This window comes from Alosa alosa, chromosome 16 (assembly GCF_017589495.1).
Source record: "Alosa alosa isolate M-15738 ecotype Scorff River chromosome 16, AALO_Geno_1.1, whole genome shotgun sequence".
Lineage (NCBI taxonomy): Eukaryota > Metazoa > Chordata > Actinopteri > Clupeiformes > Clupeidae > Alosa > Alosa alosa.
The window spans coordinates 5,479,103-5,497,496 of NC_063204.1; the positions used below are offsets into that span (position 1 = coordinate 5,479,103).

The following is an 18,394-nucleotide window of genomic DNA, read 5'->3' on the forward strand; positions in this document are numbered from 1 at the left end:
GCAGGTAGGCAGGCAGGCAAGTAGATGGGTAGATGGGTGGATGGGTGGGTGGGCTAGGGCCCACACCATGTGCCCATTGATCCAGGCAGCATCTCCTAATCTCTCTCCCTTTGATCGCTGCTTGACAGGGATGGTTAGGGGCCAACTTCATGACCTTTTTGGGGTGGGGTGAAAAATGAGGTATATGAGCCGGGGAGAGAGGAAGAGAGAGGGGGGGGGGTGGCACCTCCACATTCTCGCTGCAACACATCGCACCAGAGCCGGGGTGAGAGGGCAAAGAGAGAAGTCACACAAAATTAGCATGAGACAAACATAGATAGGTGGATGGGTGGACGGACAGATAGACACTGTAGATAGATGAATGGATAGATAGATGGACAGATTGAGAAAGAATGGCCTTAACAACAAATACCAATCTTATTCCTGCCTGTCTGTCTGCATGCTGTCCTTCACAATACATGAACTCATGGAGACTTTTCTAGCACCTCGCCGACCCCTATGTAAACACCACTGCCCTGCCTTGCACTGTAGCCAACAAGACTCACACGTCCTTGGTAAACAGTAAGCAAGAAACACAGCCGCTGAGGGACATTTTCAGCAGTTCTGCCATTAATGGGTGTGGGTGGGTGGGTGGGTGGGTGGGGAAAGGGGTTGGGGCGGAGGGTGGAGGCCGAAGGGGAGGTGGGGGCGTGTTGTGGAGAAATGATGACAAAATCATAAGCACAGGAAAGTGCTGCTGAAATGGCAGAAATGCATACGCTGCTATCCGTACCTGCTAAACAGTCGCCTGTAATAGAATACACCCCCTTTACAAGCACCTCATGCACACATGAGGAGGCTTGTGCTATAAATCTCTTCTCCGAACTAAACAAAGAAAAGGCCACTTTGTGTGTGTGTGTGTGTGTGTGTGTGTGTGCGTGCGTGCGTGTGTGTGTGTGCGTGTGTGTGTGTGTGTGTGTGCGTGTGTGCACATTTGTTTGTGTGTTTTGTGCTGATGTGTGTTTACTGTTTGCACCATGCTAAGCATAGCGTAGCCTCCACCATGCTGAACCGTTGGAGCCGTTAGCCTGCATAATTCTGCTTTATGGACATGCGTCAGCCTCGAGACAGATGCTAGCTATCTCGTGTCACTTCATTAGATTAATCCACGAACACAATCATTTTCAATCTCACTCGCTCCTGGCCAGTGCCTTCTATTACAACCCCCGTGGCAGGCGTCTAATTGGCCGCTGCGGTCGTAGGGAGCGCATTAGGACTGCTTATGTTTATGGAGCGCTCCATTGATTTTTATCATCTGTTCTCTGGGCCTTCGAGATCAGGCCGTCTCGTTGGAGCGAGTGGGGCGGCATGGATGACAGGTGAAATGAGAGCTTCGGGTGGGAACACTAGAAAAGATCTATGAACTGTATACATATGTGTGTGCACTCATGCACGAGGTACACAAGAATATTGTGTACGTGTTTGTAAAAAAGGGGAAAAGGGCTTACACGCCCAGATACACGCACGCATGCACGCACACACACACAGACACACACACACAGCCATGGTAGTACACACGCACACGCGCACACACACATACACACCTACACACACAGGCACACACAAAACAACAAAACCCCTGAATGACACTGTAACTCCATCATCATCTGTCATCCATATTTCATTTGAAAAAAAAAAACAACAACAAAAAAACAACAACAAAAAAACACTGTCGGCAAAAGAATTGAACTGCATTTCCCTCCAAATAAACCTGTGTGCTTTTCCATTAAAATAGGTAACAGAATAACAAAAAAAACAAACACACACAAACAGAAAACAATTTTTCTTTCCTCCCTCACCTTCCCTGTGCTCACACACACACACACACACACACACACACACACACACACACACACGCACACGCACACACACACACACACCTAGACACGTGTTTTGCTGACAATCCATTTACCAGTGTTGTCCCAGTGCTTGACAGAAGGCAATTAACCCTCACTGGGTAAGGCACCAGATCGGTCCTGGCCTACATCAAGGTCTTGGCCCAGATGCCTCCCTCTCAGTACTACCATTGGCTAATACTCAGAATACAACCACTATGCTCGCCTTTCACTGGACAGCCAAATTGCCAATTAACCACCCTCTGATTGGGCAAGAGGAAATAGCACCTTGGCGCCCCAGGCTGCACTATTGTTGATTTCATTCACTCTCCTTGTTTTTGCCTGTGTCATTGAAATGATCGCAGATACCTAGTGTGGGCCTCATTATGGTGTTTAGAAAGAAAATCCTATGGTGACCTTGACAATATCTTGGATGTTTGCTTTTGGTGCACCTGCTCAGTGCAGCAAGAAGAGAGAGCGAGAGAGGGAGAGAGAGAGAGAGAGAGAGAGAGAGAGAAAAGAGTGCGAGGGGAAGAAAGATTGAAAGAGAGACTGTGAGAGATAGAGAGACAGAGAAAGAGAGAGAGAGAAAAGGGAGAGGGGGTGCTTATCTCCTAAATTTTAACCGCGGGCAAAGTTGGTAATTACGTTCCCTGGCTGCCGTCATCTCCTGGCAATCCATCATCATGCTTCCGCTCGCCTGTGCCCGTGACAAGACCTGCCAGTGCAGTGTGGCTGCCCAAGGCCCGGGGAACATCCCACCCAGCCACACCACCACGCCGCCAGTCACCCCTGAGCAGTTCCACGGGAATTCCTCTGGAGCGAAATTACGCCGGCCTGTACCACAATATTCCCTGCCGCTCCATCGGAACGCCTCGAGGCAGGGAAGGAGAACGGAATAGATATGTATTGAAGCTGGCAAGTGTTAAAGTGGCTGCGCCGAGTCTGTGCGCGCCGCTGTTAAGATTCCGAGAATGTGACTACAGGAGCTCGGTGGAGAAATCCTGAGACGGAAGAAACAAATATTTGAAAGAGAGATTACCGTTGCAGCTGCAGAGAGCGAGAGAGGGATGGGGGTGGTGGAGGTAGGTGGGGGACAAAGTCAACACGATGGGTCTCAGGGGGAAATAATGAGAGCATAAAACAGCCACCTCCCAAAAAGGGGGAATGGGAGCGGGAGAGTGAGAGAGACTGCAACTTTCACACAGAGCGAGCGTGCGTGCGCTTCTGCCTGCTCCTACAAATGCAGAAGAAATAAATAAGAGAATAAAATAAGAGTGAAAATGAATGCACTTGAACAACCCTGGGAAGATGGGCTGGCAGAGATGCCGTGGCTGCTGGATTGCGGGAGTAAGTGAGGTTGCAGGAGACAAACTCGCTGAACAGAATAAATCAGATAATGCATACGTCCTTTGGACAAAAAAAAGCACACGCACCTCTCCCTTTTGCACAGCCAACAAGATGGCCACCTGGCTGTAATTACCGCAAGCTTTGTGTGCTCCAGAGACTAATACAGAGGACAACGGTAATTACAGTTCAAGATCACACACTTAAAGAGAGAGACAGAGACAGAGACAGAGACAGAGAAAGTAAAGTATTTAGTATTTTCTTCTTGCATCTGGCCTGTAATTGTGTATGCGTGCCTTTGCCCAGGGGATGCTGACCAGTGCCATCGTCCCCACTGATGCCCACCTAGATTTTTAATAACCTATCTGGATTTTTAAAAATGCTATTCTAATTACTGTATTACTGTTATCTCTATACTGATGGAGGGGTGGAGGGAAGGGGGGATCTACATCTGTCCTGCATTTCGCCTCTGAACTGCAGCTTTTTGATTCAAGGACGCACGGATAACAATGGCATAGAGACGCACTGACATCTGGCAGCTCTGCACTAATGTTCACTAATTAAAAATCCACCTCCCTCCCTCCTCCACCCTCCCCCACACACACAGCGCAACGAGAGAGAAAGGCCATGATCTGCAATCGGCTGCAGAATACACTCATGCAGATCACTCACACTGTGAAGTCCATCAACAGATGCTCTGTCATAAGGAGCATTCAACTTTGCCATTACTTATTTCCTTTATCACTTATTCTGTCTCTCTGTCTCTGTACCTGCTCTCTCTCTCTCTCTCTCTCTCCCTATCTCTCTCTCTCTCTGTGTCTCTCTCTCTCTCTATCTGATAGTCGTTCTTTATATTTCCCCCAAAAAAACTCTTCTTCATGCCAATCTGGATGCTATTGCATATCTTCTCATAATATAATCTTTTTAGACCTTGTTAGCTGGGTTCTGCACTATAAAGACAACTGTAACAGTGAATAATTGAATGGCAAAAAAGCTGTACCATGTCTGACATGTAAAAGCTACTGTAGTATCTTATCCCTGTGGCCAAGGGCCAAGGTCAAGATGGAGTGTTAACTCCCCGTGTGGAATCTACACTGTGTGTCACTCCGAGCTGGACGCTTAAATCCTTGGCTGATTCACAATGCCACAATGCCAGCTGAGCTTTATTCAAAGTGTTACAAGCACAGTCTGAGCCCACTCGAACGAGGCGGCTCGTAGTCAATAGCATTTCCCCAAACCTCTGAACACAGTGTGGACACAGCACAAGTCTGCAAGTCTGTGAAGAAGAAGAAGACCGCTTCACACTGTCCAGCCGCTCAGATGGCTGCTTGTAGTCATCACCAAGGGAAAGTAGATTCTGTGGTTGAAGATGTAATATTATGCTCTACATTTTCTGACATTGAAGACAAGACAGGTTCTCCAGAATACAAATAGTCAAGTACAGATAGATAGATAGATACATACATACATACATACATACATATATACATACATGCATACATACATACATACATACATACATGTATAGATTGGATTGTACAAACTCAAGACAATGTTTTCCCTTTAGTGCTCTACATACTAAATAGAAAACAGAATGTTCTATGGCATGTCTGAATGTCCAATGTATCCAATTGTATTTGGGCCAGTCAAAGCAGCTCTGGCAGGATAGAACACTTCAAGAATAAATTCTTCCCGGGCGATAAATACATAAAACAGCGGTGCTTTCCCTTGCTGCCTCTTGGCTTGCCTTGAAATGGACTGCCAGGAGTAATTGTGAACCTGATCCCTCTCTTTCTCTTTCTCTTCCCTCTCCTCTCCTCTCCTCTGCTCATCTCCACGCCTTCCTCACCCCCCTGCCACCGACACACAGCGCCTGTCCCTCCCAGCAGGCTGCACTAGGCGTGACAGAGACTGATATCCACCTCTCCCTCCCTCCCTCCCTCTGTCTCTCTCTCTCTATATCTCTCACTCTCTTGTGGAGGTGTCATCTCTCTCTCTCTCTCCCTCCCTCCCTCCCTTTGTCTCTCTCTCTCTCTCTCCCTCTCCCCTCTACGTCCCACTCCTCCTCTCCGTCAGTTCGACCTGCGTCCTCTGAGGAGGAAAGCTTACTTATTGGTGGGCTCAGATCTGACAGTCACATATATATTTATAGGGTAGCGGCGAAGGGACGCCGCGTAGCATCACACGCTGCCGTGATTCATTGCCCTCATTACCACATCAGACGACTTGATGTATATCATAAAAAGATATTAAATCTTAATTAAATTTCCATCTCGCCCTAATTTGTCTCAATAGGGGCCACCATATGCTTGGCATATCACAAACCAAAAAAAAGTGAGAAAGAGTTTGATCAGGTCTTTAGAATTACAAATCGAGTGTGGAGACTTTTCTGTCAGAGACAGAAAAGGGAGGAGGAGGAGGAGGTAGGGGAAAAGGGAGGAGGAGGTAGGGGCAAAGACTATAGCATTATTGTGTTATAGATTTAGTTTTATTCTCTTTACTCAGCCCAGACCCAGAGCATAATAACAGACTTATGGGAAGTGAAGGATTCTGGGATTCTTAGCTTACTGCAGTTGGAGGTTGAGGAGGTGTGTGTGTGTGGGGGGGGGGGGCTTTCATTTAATATCAGCCTGTCAATCTCACTTCTGTTATGGATGCCTTGAATTTTCCCAAAATGTATAATATTGCATGGCAGTGGGACCATAACAGAGGCAGGGCTAGATATGCCTAAACACAAACCAGCAACGGTAGAGATCAAAACAACAAACAAGAAGTTATTAATGTGTTCTAAACATGTTATAAATAAGGCAATGGCATCATATTGAGCCCTGCAACATATGGCATTGATTTAATGGCAGCCACTTACTTATGGGATAACGTGGTGTTTAGGGGGCCTACAGTTGCCATCAGTCACCATCTGGACAGCACTGAGCTGCCTGGAAGGTGTATGGAAGCTCTTAGGACCGCATTACATTTCTAAAGGCCAGCAGTCCCCCTGTCAGACTGTAAACATTTGACAGCTGTTTTTTTCCTGTGGCATGCTGGTACACTAAGACCTCTCTTAACTCTTATTTCACATAAGTCAGTCATCCCAGTTCATTACCATGCACCTAGTGAGTGCATCAGAAATAGTTTTAAATGACCAACTATATTTCTATTCGAAAAATGCAGAGACACAGACCAAGGCTGACAGATAATAATAGGGGACGAAAAAGACCGCTGTGTATGGTTTTAATATAAAATACCAATCTCATTCCTGCCTGCTTGTTTCACAACACAGAGACATCCATGCCAAAGTGACAGCCACAACTTAGCTCCACAATACAAGAGGGCTGACTTCATAGAGATATTTCTAACACTGCTCTGCCAGTGCTCTGCACAGTAGCCAACAAAAGTTACATGACATTGATAAACAAGCAAGAAACACAGCAAGATGGCTGCTAAGGGATAGCTAGATTGATTGGATAGGTAGGTAGATAGATAGATAGATAGATAGATAGATAGATAGATAGATAGATAGATAGATAGATGGAAGGAGAGATAGATAGGGAAAGAGAGAAAGAGAGAAAGAGAGAGAGGGACTGAGAAAGAAAGAGGAGAAGAGAGGAGAGGAGAGGAGAGGAGAAAAGAGGAGAGGAGAGGAGAGGAGAGGAGAGGAGAGGAGAAGAGAGGAGAGGAGAGGAGAGGAGAAAAAGGAGAGGAGAGGAGAGGAGAGGAGAGGAGAAAAGAGGAGAGGAGAGGAGAGGAGAAGGAGAAGACAGTACACGGTATGCTACAGTACACCAGCTCACAGCACACAAGACTGTGCTCAAAGACCTGCTGATCTCATTAAAGGCATAGATCCCTCTCTGTGTGCATGGCTGTGTGTGTGTTTGTGTGTGTGTTTGTGTGTGTGTGTGTGTGTGTGTGTGTGTGTGTGTGTGTGTGTGTGTGTGTGTGGAGTAACTCACAGATATTGGCAGTGCCCTTGGGAATGGGAAGATAGGAGCCAGCACTCCAAGCCCGGCCCTGGTAGTTCCTCTTACAGCGGCCACAGTCAGGCCCCGTGGTGTTGTGCTCACACTCACAACTCAGCTTGTCCTTATCAAACACGCAGCTGTTGGCGTGAAGGTTGCACTTGCATCTGTCAAGGGAGGAGAGAGAGAGAGAGAGACAAGCAACAAATTAAAAATGTATGTATATATATATATTTATATATGTATATCTATATATATATATATAAATACATTAAAAAAAAGATCATTGATTTTTGGTAAGTCTTTCAACCTCACACAGCTATTACTGGAAACATGAGGGCTGGATGAGAGAAAGGCACACTAAGGCCAATGTGACCTTGGGGAATATTTGCATTTCTACAGATTGATCTGTACAGCCAGAGGTGTCCACATATGCATCGCATGAGGGTATACCTTAAGTGTTCCGACAAATAAAAAAAAAATAGGCGAACTTCAAAAAGATAGCTAGCACATAATACCAAGAATTCACCCGAAATAACAAAACAAAACAAAAATCCCTGCATCAATACATATTTTTCGCTCACGTCTCTCGTTGTCCCCACTCGAAAAAAGATAACTTGCCCCCCAGGGGAGTACATAATTGCTGTGAGGTCACATTTGCAGTAAAGGCAAAAAATGGGGGGGAAAGCTAAACATGCTAAATGAAACAAGCACGGCGGAGTCGCATAATGTGGGGATGGCGAAGGGAGATTTAAGAGTCCCCTGTGAGGCTCTCAGGTCTCCGATAAGGCTGGGAGCATTGGGGACTAGCTGGGCACAGGGTTACCGGGGCGTGCTAAATGATAAATTAAAACATAATGAGGTCTCGCTAAAGAAGCTTAGCCATGTTGTTAGCTTAAAACTGTGCACCCTTAAACCCTTACTGACGGCAGCACAAACACATTACACAAGGCTGCATCACATTATTACAGCAATCGTTTGCCAGATCACTTATTATTTTGTGGTGTGAAAAACTAATACCTTTTTTTTCCTTAGTGGTTTTGTGATTAATTCATTGACACAGTTTAAGGAATTATCAAACTTCCTGCAAAGTTAGAACTATTTTGTTAATTATGCATGTTTAATAAGCACAGGAGCTGAACAGTAAAAATGGCGCAACATGAAAACAAATTAGGATGCCACAAAAATTAACCGTGTCTTCATGACACATCCAGATAATTTTAAATTCAAAACCTCATGAGGGGGTGTTCTGAGCTAAAGCACTAAATATTCATTACAGGGTTTGTGAAAGCCAAAGGGGAAAAAAAAACAAAATCAGCCAATGGATTTACCCTTAAATCACTTCCAGACACAAAAGTCCAGCTTTCCAAACTGTCTCTCTAGATACAGAAAAAAAAACATGATGCCATTGATTATGGTGCGGCAGAGCAAAAGTGAGTTGATTACACAGAGAAACCTCTCCTCCAACACAGGGGACTGAAGTCCGAGGGTTGTGTGGGTATTGGAGACCGCTGGTAACTGCACTCCCCATTTGGGAGCTTGTGTACAGAGGGGGGTGGTGGAGATGGAGGTGGGAGTCACGTGTGCAATGCAGTGGTAGTTGGTGCATCTCCCAGCGGCCCAGGATAGACGGTCAGCCCCCTCCCCACACACACACACACACACACACACACACACACACACACACCTCCCATACACAGGAGCAGACGTCGCCTGGGCCCCTTAAGAGGCCGATCTGTCTTCATGAGCCTCACAGTAATTGTGCCCTGTCGCCTCCATTATTGTCACCGCAAATTAATATACGGCAGAGGAAAGGGGGAACAAGTTTGTGGGGCGCACAGGAAACACTACTAGGGCAGCTAGCAGTGCTTTTGAAACGTGTTCTTGGAAAAGACGTCTTCAGGCAGAAAAAGCTGATTGGTAGAATATGCTGAAAGGAAAGGGAGAAAGAGAGAGAGAGAGAGAGAGAGAGAGAAAAGAGAAAGAGAGAGAGAGCAGACTGTACACTCTCTCCCTAGTGAGGAGACTTTTAAGCGACAGCTGGTGTTGTTGATCCGGTCACAGCTAGCCTTAAGATGCTTAGACTGATCCGGCAGATAAATATGACAATCTAAAACAACAAACAGCTCTCCCAAACCCGCTCTCTCCGAGCTAACTAACGCCCGTCATCATGCACCAGGGCCGGCAGGGCTGCCGTGGTCGCTATGGCAATTACGAGTAAAAACGGGCCGCATGGTGTTAAATGCTCGCAGCATGACTATGGGCGGCTATTATTGGAGACATTATGCTCGCTGCGTGCGTTGTGAGGGTGGCCTGCATAAGTGGTGCTGGGGGGAAGAGGCTGCCACTGACGGATGGCACCTTAAAAAACGCCAGGTACCCCACCCAGGATAAGCGATGGGTCATTATTCTCCTAAGCTGTGATTTGCATGTCATTATAAGGGGGCTTTTATTTTATTTATTTATTTATTTGGGGCAAAGCCGTGGGGTACAAATCATCAAATCATCCCCAAGGGTTGTAAGTACATAGGCACAAACCTCATAAAGAAGTGGGCACATGGTCTGATGCACACAAGAAAGAAATAGCCAACTGTGATGCTCGTTGGTTGTTGCTGTGGGCGAGACCATTAAATAGATCAGAAGCCATTATGTGTTGATAAAATTCAAGTGATGCACTAATCTTAAAATACAAACACGCTATCAACTGTGAAGATGTTCCAATTTCATTGCATTTCTCAGCAAATTATCACCAAACAATAAAGGCAAATAGAGGGACATTTTACTCATCTGTGCAAGACTGCTAGATGCTTCATGAGCCTCAAGCAGAGAGAAAACAACTCTTATGTTTACAGACTCATCTAGTTGGTTCTCTCTGGGATTCCATCATGAGCAGTTTAGCCTGCAACCTTTGGATTTCCATGACACCCAGAACATCTCAATCTGGTGTAAATGAAAGAGCCTAGCCTCCATGCCTATTGTGGGTGGGGGGGTGGGGGGTTGGATCCTGCTTCAGGCACAGGAGGGGTCTATTTTTGTGTTGGCATCGTTGCATCAGAATTAGCAGTGGAATGCTCTTGCTCTAGACCTGTCACCTTGAAAGTGCACTGCCTTTTAAACGGGCGACGGGATAAAACTACTTAATGACAGGCCCCCATTCTCACGGGCTCCCTAGCTCAACAACAGACTTTTATTTTTCCATTTCAATCAAGGTGTGCCAGCTTCCTGTGCAGTGTTGCTCCACTTTGAACAAGAAAAGGATTTGGCTATTGCTAAAGAGTCATGTGTTGTAACTTCAGTGCCACGGTGTCTGAGGAACTTAGCCTGGAGCGCTATTGGGAATGCTAAAGCGTGTCTGGTGGAGGTCATAATATGTATTCATGAAACTGCCCATGGGACGGCGAACTTGCACTGCCAAGGCGGGTTAGCGCACTGCGGTGGTAATCACCGCCACACTTCTCACTCTCTGTCAAAGGCAGGAAAGAAAAGAAAAGTCTCTTCCTGAGTTCTCCTTGAAATGCATGAAACAGAGAGTCATGTTGTAAAAAAGGATGAGTTATTTATTTATCTTCCATAGAAACTGTTGAATAGCAACTGTGCACTTCCTTACTCGTCTTGTCAGAAGCACAGACGTCTGTGACCTCCAAAGTAATGGAAGTGCGATTGACAAAAACTGAGGGCAGGCGAAAGAACACAGTGCACGCTCTCCATCAATTTCATTGGCAGCAAAAATCAAAAAACGACAAACTTTGCAATCCTCTTTCAAGGAAGTGAGAATAGTTTTAAAAACATTATCAGTATAACTTTGTCTTCTTTCTCAATCTCCCCTTGGCTATTTTTGCCAGGATAAAAGAGTATCTGCAATCTGTTGTTTTCTGGCTGCCACTCTGTGGACACATCTATCTGTGGATAATTAATCATAATTACTCAGAAACAAAGCTCGCCCATGCACACCTAACCAGGCTGATCGAAGGCAATCGAGTGGAGTAAATGCTACACTGCCTTAAAGTGAGCTAAGTAAGTGCAGCAATTAAATTTAATCAAATGTGCAGGTGTTATTGCTGGAAAATGAACTGGGTCAAATGCTGTGCAAATAAACGTTTGCCCTATTCAGCATGCACAAAGGCTCCTGTAATTTGCAATAATAAGGAAATGGGTATGTGTGTGAGGACGCACATACACACACAGACACACACACATAACTCACTCACACACATAACTCACTCTATTATCTAAAGAGACCCTGCAATAGCTGCACAGGGATCAGATTTTTGGGGGAATTATGGAAGAGAGCTATCTGGGATGTACTTAGCCATAGCTACTTTATTCCATACTCATTCCATTGCCCTTCTCACCTCTCCTTCCCCTCACACAGACACAAACAGCTCACACCAAAACCTTTAAGCGTTAGCACATCTTCAAATGACACTGAAGGTCTCCACCTCGACACTTCAACTCACATTAATGATAAACAGATCTCACCATCACACCGCTTGGCCTAATTGCTCCCTGAAATGCCTTCAGTTGGCCCACAGTGCACGAGAGGGAGGTGAGAAACAGCTGCTATTTCTCCCCGAGAAGGCCCTTAGCAACCATTTCCATCCCCCGGTCAGTGCGGCCTTGACAGGGAGAAAAGTTTAGTTCGGGGACATCTTTAAGCCCTGAGGGACACACTGCAAACTGCAAGAAACCCCCCCCCCCACACACACACACACACACAAACACCTCCAGCCTCCAGCGGGTCTGACAAAGCAAATACGGACTTGTTTACTAAAATGATCACTGACAACCCTGGTCACATTAAGCCCAGTTACTGGGCCATGCTGCTGATGGAGCACTAGCGAACACTGACTGGAGGGAATATTCCGGAAATATGTTATTTGTCCAGTAAGCAATTAAGAGATGAAAACAAGTGTAACACAAAACAGAAATGTCTTGGCCCCAAAATAGCATTTGGAGTACATTTGGAGCACATGCAATTAGCTGTTGCCATAGGAGCCATCTAGCTCTAATAAACCAAAGCATAGTCAACTAAACCTGTGTTTGTATTATAATGACAGAAACAAGAAAATAAACAGCTTGACACAGTATTTGTTCTCTTTTCTTTAACAGGCCGAGCCATCTGATCTTATGAAAGATGGCACAGTGTCTACTATAAGGAGAGGGTAGACACAGCAGTCCCAACTGAGTCACCAAGCTGCAGTGGGAGTCTATCAGAATGGTTTCACTGCCCGACATACAACCCCAGTTCAATATAATCGAGTGATTGTCACACCGATACAACGCCCCCTGCAACCCAGGTGGACTCGGTGAGGGCCCAGTGAGAGAAAATGTACCCAGTAGTGGGTGAAGGCTGTTAGATAAAGCGTCAGTCTGTCCAAAGGAGTACCGTCACACTGGTGTGACAGGAATGTTGGGAAATGAACATTCTAAAGAATATCTGGGTTCATTGAATTCAACATAGAATTTTAGAACCTTCAATTGTTGCGGAACGGAATCTTATGTTAGAATGTTCAAAAACCTATACCTTTAATGGCCATGTTGCAGGGTTCATTTTCCAACGAATTTGCACAATTTGCTTGTTGGTAATAAACATTTAAACTGTTATCCATTGTATTTGATGTTGTTGGGTATCACAAAATGGAATATAATACGAAAAGCAGGTACTATTTCACAGCGGTTTGAAGTGATTTTCCTTTCCCCCACAATGCATTGCATTACGTCACCTTGGGGAGGCTAAAGCCCACCTTGAGACCCTTAGAGTAACAAGAGAGGAGGAAGAGAGACGAGTAAGGGAGTGTTCAGCAGTAGATAGCGCAGATTATAGATACATAGATATAGATAGTCTAGATAGATATATAGACAGGTAGATAGATAGCTAGATAGATAGATCATGTCATATGCTGGTCGCGGGGTGAGCTCCTCGACCAGCGGCCAAAACGCACTCGCTTCCCTAGTTACAGCAGCTCCACCGCAGTTTCCATCGGGACGGCACAGCCCACACAAGCACCTGCCAAACTGCGACTTGCCCTTATTATCCCCCTCTTTGGTAAGCCGTACCCTGACGATGTCAATGACAATCAATCACGAGGAGTAGTTATCGAAAGTATTCATGCTGAAGACACGACCAGCCTAATCGGCGGCTGCTAAGTTTGCAACAACAGGGGTGGCTCACAGGTGGGACCTATAGCACTAGCTATCATGATGCTTTATATTTTGATCTTCTGACTAAGTTTACCCGGTAGCCTACTTATCTGAACTAACGACATGATCACTATCACTAGATATAAAGAAAATGTTGACTTTCACTCGGTGCTGTTCACTGAAAGTAACAAAAAAAGTGTCTTAACGTTATAAACATAATGCATTGAACTGAATAGGTGCATTATGTAGCCTCATAACGAGACCTCTCAAATTCAGAAAATTGCATTAAACTAAAATTGTAAATTGTAAATTGTATATTGTAAATATACAAACTTTATGTTGAAAGTGTAACCGCGACCGTTTCCCATAGGAATTAATGTAAAACATACCCTCCAAAACGAGACCTCCCAAAATTGAGAAAAAAATACTAAATTGATATCAGTGTAAGTGTAAATATACAAAATTTATGTTGAAAGTGTAACCGCGATGTCCATTGGAATGCATTGAAATGAATGAAGCGCAGATCATGTAGCCCCCAACGTGACGTCATCATCGAATTGCGTAAAAAAAACCCCGCTAATGCTAAAAACAACAAAAACTGGCATTTAACACCATTTGGAGACATTTTTAAAAATTATATACATATATTGAGTGCTTTATGTACCCATTAATCAACAGTGGTGGTTAACCTGCAACACAGGCTTTAAGGGTTAACCATTTGACCTGAGCACTCAAAACGTTGCATAAATGAATGGCCACACACTGTTCCTTTGGAAAACAAATACAATGATTATGCCAAGGTTTAGTGGGGAGAAATACCGCTAGTATAAATTCTGCCTTTATTGACTGAATGAAAGTGTGAACATATTTTAAAAAATCTACAAAATGTCTTTATTTAATTTATCCATTGGAATGCAGAATACCTCCAAGATGTCTTTAAATGCTACACAGGCGTCCAGTAAATTGTAAGAAGTGTGACTTTCCTAGAAATACAGCCTTGACTAAGGAGAAAAGAAAGAATGGCTCGCCATGACCAACCTCTAACGTCAGTACATAAAACAAAATAAAGCCCTTCAAATCCATTCAACAGCAGCCCAGGGTTAAAAGAGAAATATCCCAGTCATTGACAAACAATATTTTCCACTAAAACGTCCTTCCAGTGGCCAACCCCCAGTCTTTTATTTGTGAGATGTGCCATGGCGAAGCAATGGGGAAAAAAAGGAAGGCTTGAAAATGGTTGGTGTCATGCATTTATTCATCTGCAGTCCTTCCCCCTATTGTCAGTCAGCGCTGCATAGTGCGACTCGGAGGCGCTTGAAAGGCAGGATGCCACAGGGGAATTCAACAGTTACGCTAGTCACAAGTCAACGCACTGTTTCTGTACCTACTGTTGACAGTGCCCCTCTTCAAACTACAGGTAACCTATCCCAATTAACCTCTGACTGAATGTGTGACTTCACTGAAAATATGGTTTAAAGGCATATTCATCAAACAATTATTTACATTTGCTAATGTAAACAATATATTGCTGCAGCATTAAAACCATGCGCTGGGCATTTGAATGCAAACTACATTAGTGGAAATAAAATGAAAAACATATTTTCCCCAATGCAGATGGTCAGATGGTTTGTAATGTGTTACGTATCATTGGTTCGTCTGCCTTACGAGCAAGTGTTCAAATTTGAGTCTGAACGCAGAGAAACATAATGAGATGTAATGTGGCAATGCACATGGGTGTGAAAGGGGAGGCATATTCTACATTGAATAGTGTGTGTGTGTGTGTGTGTGTGTGTGTGTGTGTGTGTGTGTGTGTGTGGGGGGGGTTATGAGAGAGTGTGAGTGAGTCAGTGAGAGAGACAGAAAGAGTGAAGTAAAAGATGTGAAGTAAAAAAAGAAGTGCAGATCCAGTCCTCCTCAGGGTGCGAGTCCTCTAAGTTGGCCAGACCTAGATTGTCGGGGCCTCCCCCCTGTGCTGATTAAAGACCCATAATCCATCAGCGCAATCTCCTCGAAAGGTACAGATGTGCCGGAGGTTGCGAGCCAACCAACACTCAGCCTCCAACCGTGCGGACCAGCCACATCGCTCATCCGTCTCGTCCAACCCGTCCTACTCGGTGAGCTGTCGCGCCCGTGAACAGACCGGCGCGAAAAAAAAAAACACACACACACCAGATTTGGGCAAAGAGGAGCCAAACACTCTCCACTTAAGCATTTACTCGCTGCAAATCTCTCCGTAGACAGACCTCGAGTAAACAGACCACGTCCAAAACACAACACTTTTTTTAAGCACTAAGAAGATGGTCTTTAGTTATGTGTGCGCGCATCTGCTGCTGTCTGTGCATGGGTTTATGGGTTTATTCCCGTTGTGTGTGTGTGTGTGTGTATGTTTGTGTGTGTGTATGTGTGTGTGTGTGTGTGTGTGTGTGTATGTGTGTGTGTGTATGTGTATGTGTGTGTGTGTGTGTGTGTTTGTGTGTGTGTATGTGTGTGTGTGTGTGTGTGTGTATGTGTGTATGTGTATGTGTGTGTGTGTGTGTGTGTGTGTGTGTGTGTGTATGTGTTTGTGTGTGTGTATGTGTGTGTGTGTGTGTATGTGTTTGTGTGTGTGTATGTGTGTGTGTGTGTGTGTGTGTGTGTGTGTGTGTGTGTGTGTGCGCGCACTAGCTCTGTGCTTGCTAACATTGAGACGTCCTTGCCACTGTGGGCCGGCTGGATGGGATGGGGAGAGGGAGGTCAGGGAGAGGATTAGCGTAGAGCCCTGAGTGGTCATTTGGATGGTGGTGAGAGGTGAGGAAAAGCCTCAAAGCAAAAAGGGGACCCCTCCCCCCATTACAAGGCCAGAAGGCTCCACCATTAATTGAAGTAGGCCAAGAACCAAGAACGCAGAATGTGCTCGTTCAACCAAATGATGGAGAGAAGACAGAAAGTAAGACGGAGAACAAAAAAGGGGGAGTAAGGGAGAGGAAGAGAAACAAAGGCTGGGTTCCTTTTCTATGCCCACTTAGGCACAATGGAGGAAATTGACTATTTTAATGTGAGCACAGAAGCACTCAGCGAACGCCCGACTGCACTCATTGACTCTCTCGCTTTCATTTTTGTGACGGGAGCAAAAAATTAAACTAGATCAAGACTTGTTTTTTCTTCTTCTCTCTCACAACCAAGCTTAAGTTTGATGCCCTAAACTGAAATTCTTTAATGGATTCCATTCCAGTTTTTATATCCCTCTAAACATTGAAGCCCCCCTTTGAACAGGCCTGAATGACACTGGATTTGGACTTTTTCCCAGTCACTTTCTTACGCTCTTTTAAGGTCATTCTCTGCCTTTAGGCAATGAACCCCCAACTCTGTACTGGTTTACACTGGATTACAATAGGATGTCATTCAGACCTCACTGGTCTGGCTTGTCATTCATGGCGCCTGAGGTCCACTATTGGCCACTCACAAAGCAGTGCTGTATATCAGCACCATCGTCCCATTCCTCCCACTGAGAGAGAATGAAGTTATTTTCTGTGTAGTATCTTTTCTTTCACTCTATCTATCTCTCCATCTCTCTTCATCCATATATCTACCTGTCCATCTGATTATCCTTTCAGCCTTCAGCTTCTCTTTGTATTTAACAAGGGATATTACAGCAATTTTTCCCCCGTCTGTCAGTCTGTTTTTCTGTCTGGTCTGTTTGTCATTCTGTCCATCTGTCTGTCTGCTTGTCTGTCTGTCTGTGTCCAAGCCACCCCATCTCCACCGGTTGAAAAAGAGGCATCTGAGGCGGTGTGGGTGGGTGGGTGTGCCGTGTGATTTGTATGGGTGAGAGAGAGGATCAGATCAGAGGGAGCTGCACCGATTGAAGGGAGAGAGACGCATCCGACAGGCAGCCTTCACATCTGCAGCCCGCTGGTCTACCTGCAGGAACCAGGCCATGTTTGCCTACTACTGACTAGACTCATACCACTCAGGATGCAACCTATTACTGACACACATAGGGCCAGCACACACACAAGTGCGTGCACACACACACACACACACACACACACACACACACACACACACACACACACACACAAACACACAGACACACAGACACACTTAATCTCGCAATTTTGCTACTAGCTCGCAGAACTGCATTCTGCCTTACCTCTGACATCTATTTCACAATATCACACGTACAGTACACATGCTCACACTCATTCACACACACACACACACCTGAACATACTCACACAACACACCCAATACTGCTGATACACTCCAAACACGCACACTTTGACGCACAGAAGCCTGTACCCTCACACTTACATCTATATGCGGCTCACCTGGTCTCTCCAACTCACAAAAATACACACATGAAAAAAACAATGTCACACTCAGACTGTCTTTCTCTCACACACAAACACACACACACACACTCTCCCAGAACCTGTCAGACCTTTCCAATGTAGAGCCTTTATATGGCTGTGTCTATATGACATGCTTAGGTGGATGAGTTCCTGGGGCCACAACACCATGCTGTCACCCCCTCTCTCTCCACCCCTGCTGCCACCCTCTCTGTCCCCCACGCCTTTGCCTTTGTGTCGCTGAAGGATGAGGCGTGCTTCAGGGTCATTTAAATGTATAATCAGCTCACTCCTCTCTTCCTCTCCCCTCCTCTTCTCCCCTTTCCTCTCCTCCCCACTCCTCTTCTCTTCTCCCCTCCTCTCTTCCTCTCCTCTCCTCCCCCACTCCTCCTCTCTTCCTCTCCTCTCCTCCCCACTCCTCTTCTCCCCTCCTCTCTTCCTTTCCTCTCCTCCCCACTCCTCCCCTCTCCTCTCTTCCTCTCCTTCTTCTCTTCTACCCACTCTTCTACATGCCTGCCCTCCCCTCCTCTCCTTCCCACTCTTCCTCCCCTCTCCTCTCCTCTCCTCTCCTCTTCTCTCCTCCCAGTTTCTTGAATTTCCCCTGGGGATCAATAAAGTATCTATCTATCTATCTATCTATCTATCTATCTCTCCTCTCCTCTCTTCTCCTTTTCCTCCCCTCTTCCTCTCCTCTCCTCCCCTCTCCTCTCCTCTCCTCTCTCCCCTCTCCTCTCCTCTACACTAT

General features: G+C 45.5%; 1 protein-coding gene across 7 annotated transcripts in view; it reads right to left on the minus strand.

The window, feature by feature from the left end:
• ntng1a (netrin g1a) overlaps positions 1-18,394 on the minus strand; it is a 101,976-nt gene that overhangs the window by 22,071 nt on the left and 61,511 nt on the right. For all 7 annotated transcript variants that reach the window (XM_048266108.1, XM_048266107.1, XM_048266105.1 and 4 more), the window contains exon 4: positions 7,172-7,344. In XM_048266108.1, coding sequence (XP_048122065.1) covers positions 7,172-7,344 — 173 coding nt within the window. The remainder of the gene's footprint in view (positions 1-7,171; positions 7,345-18,394) is intronic.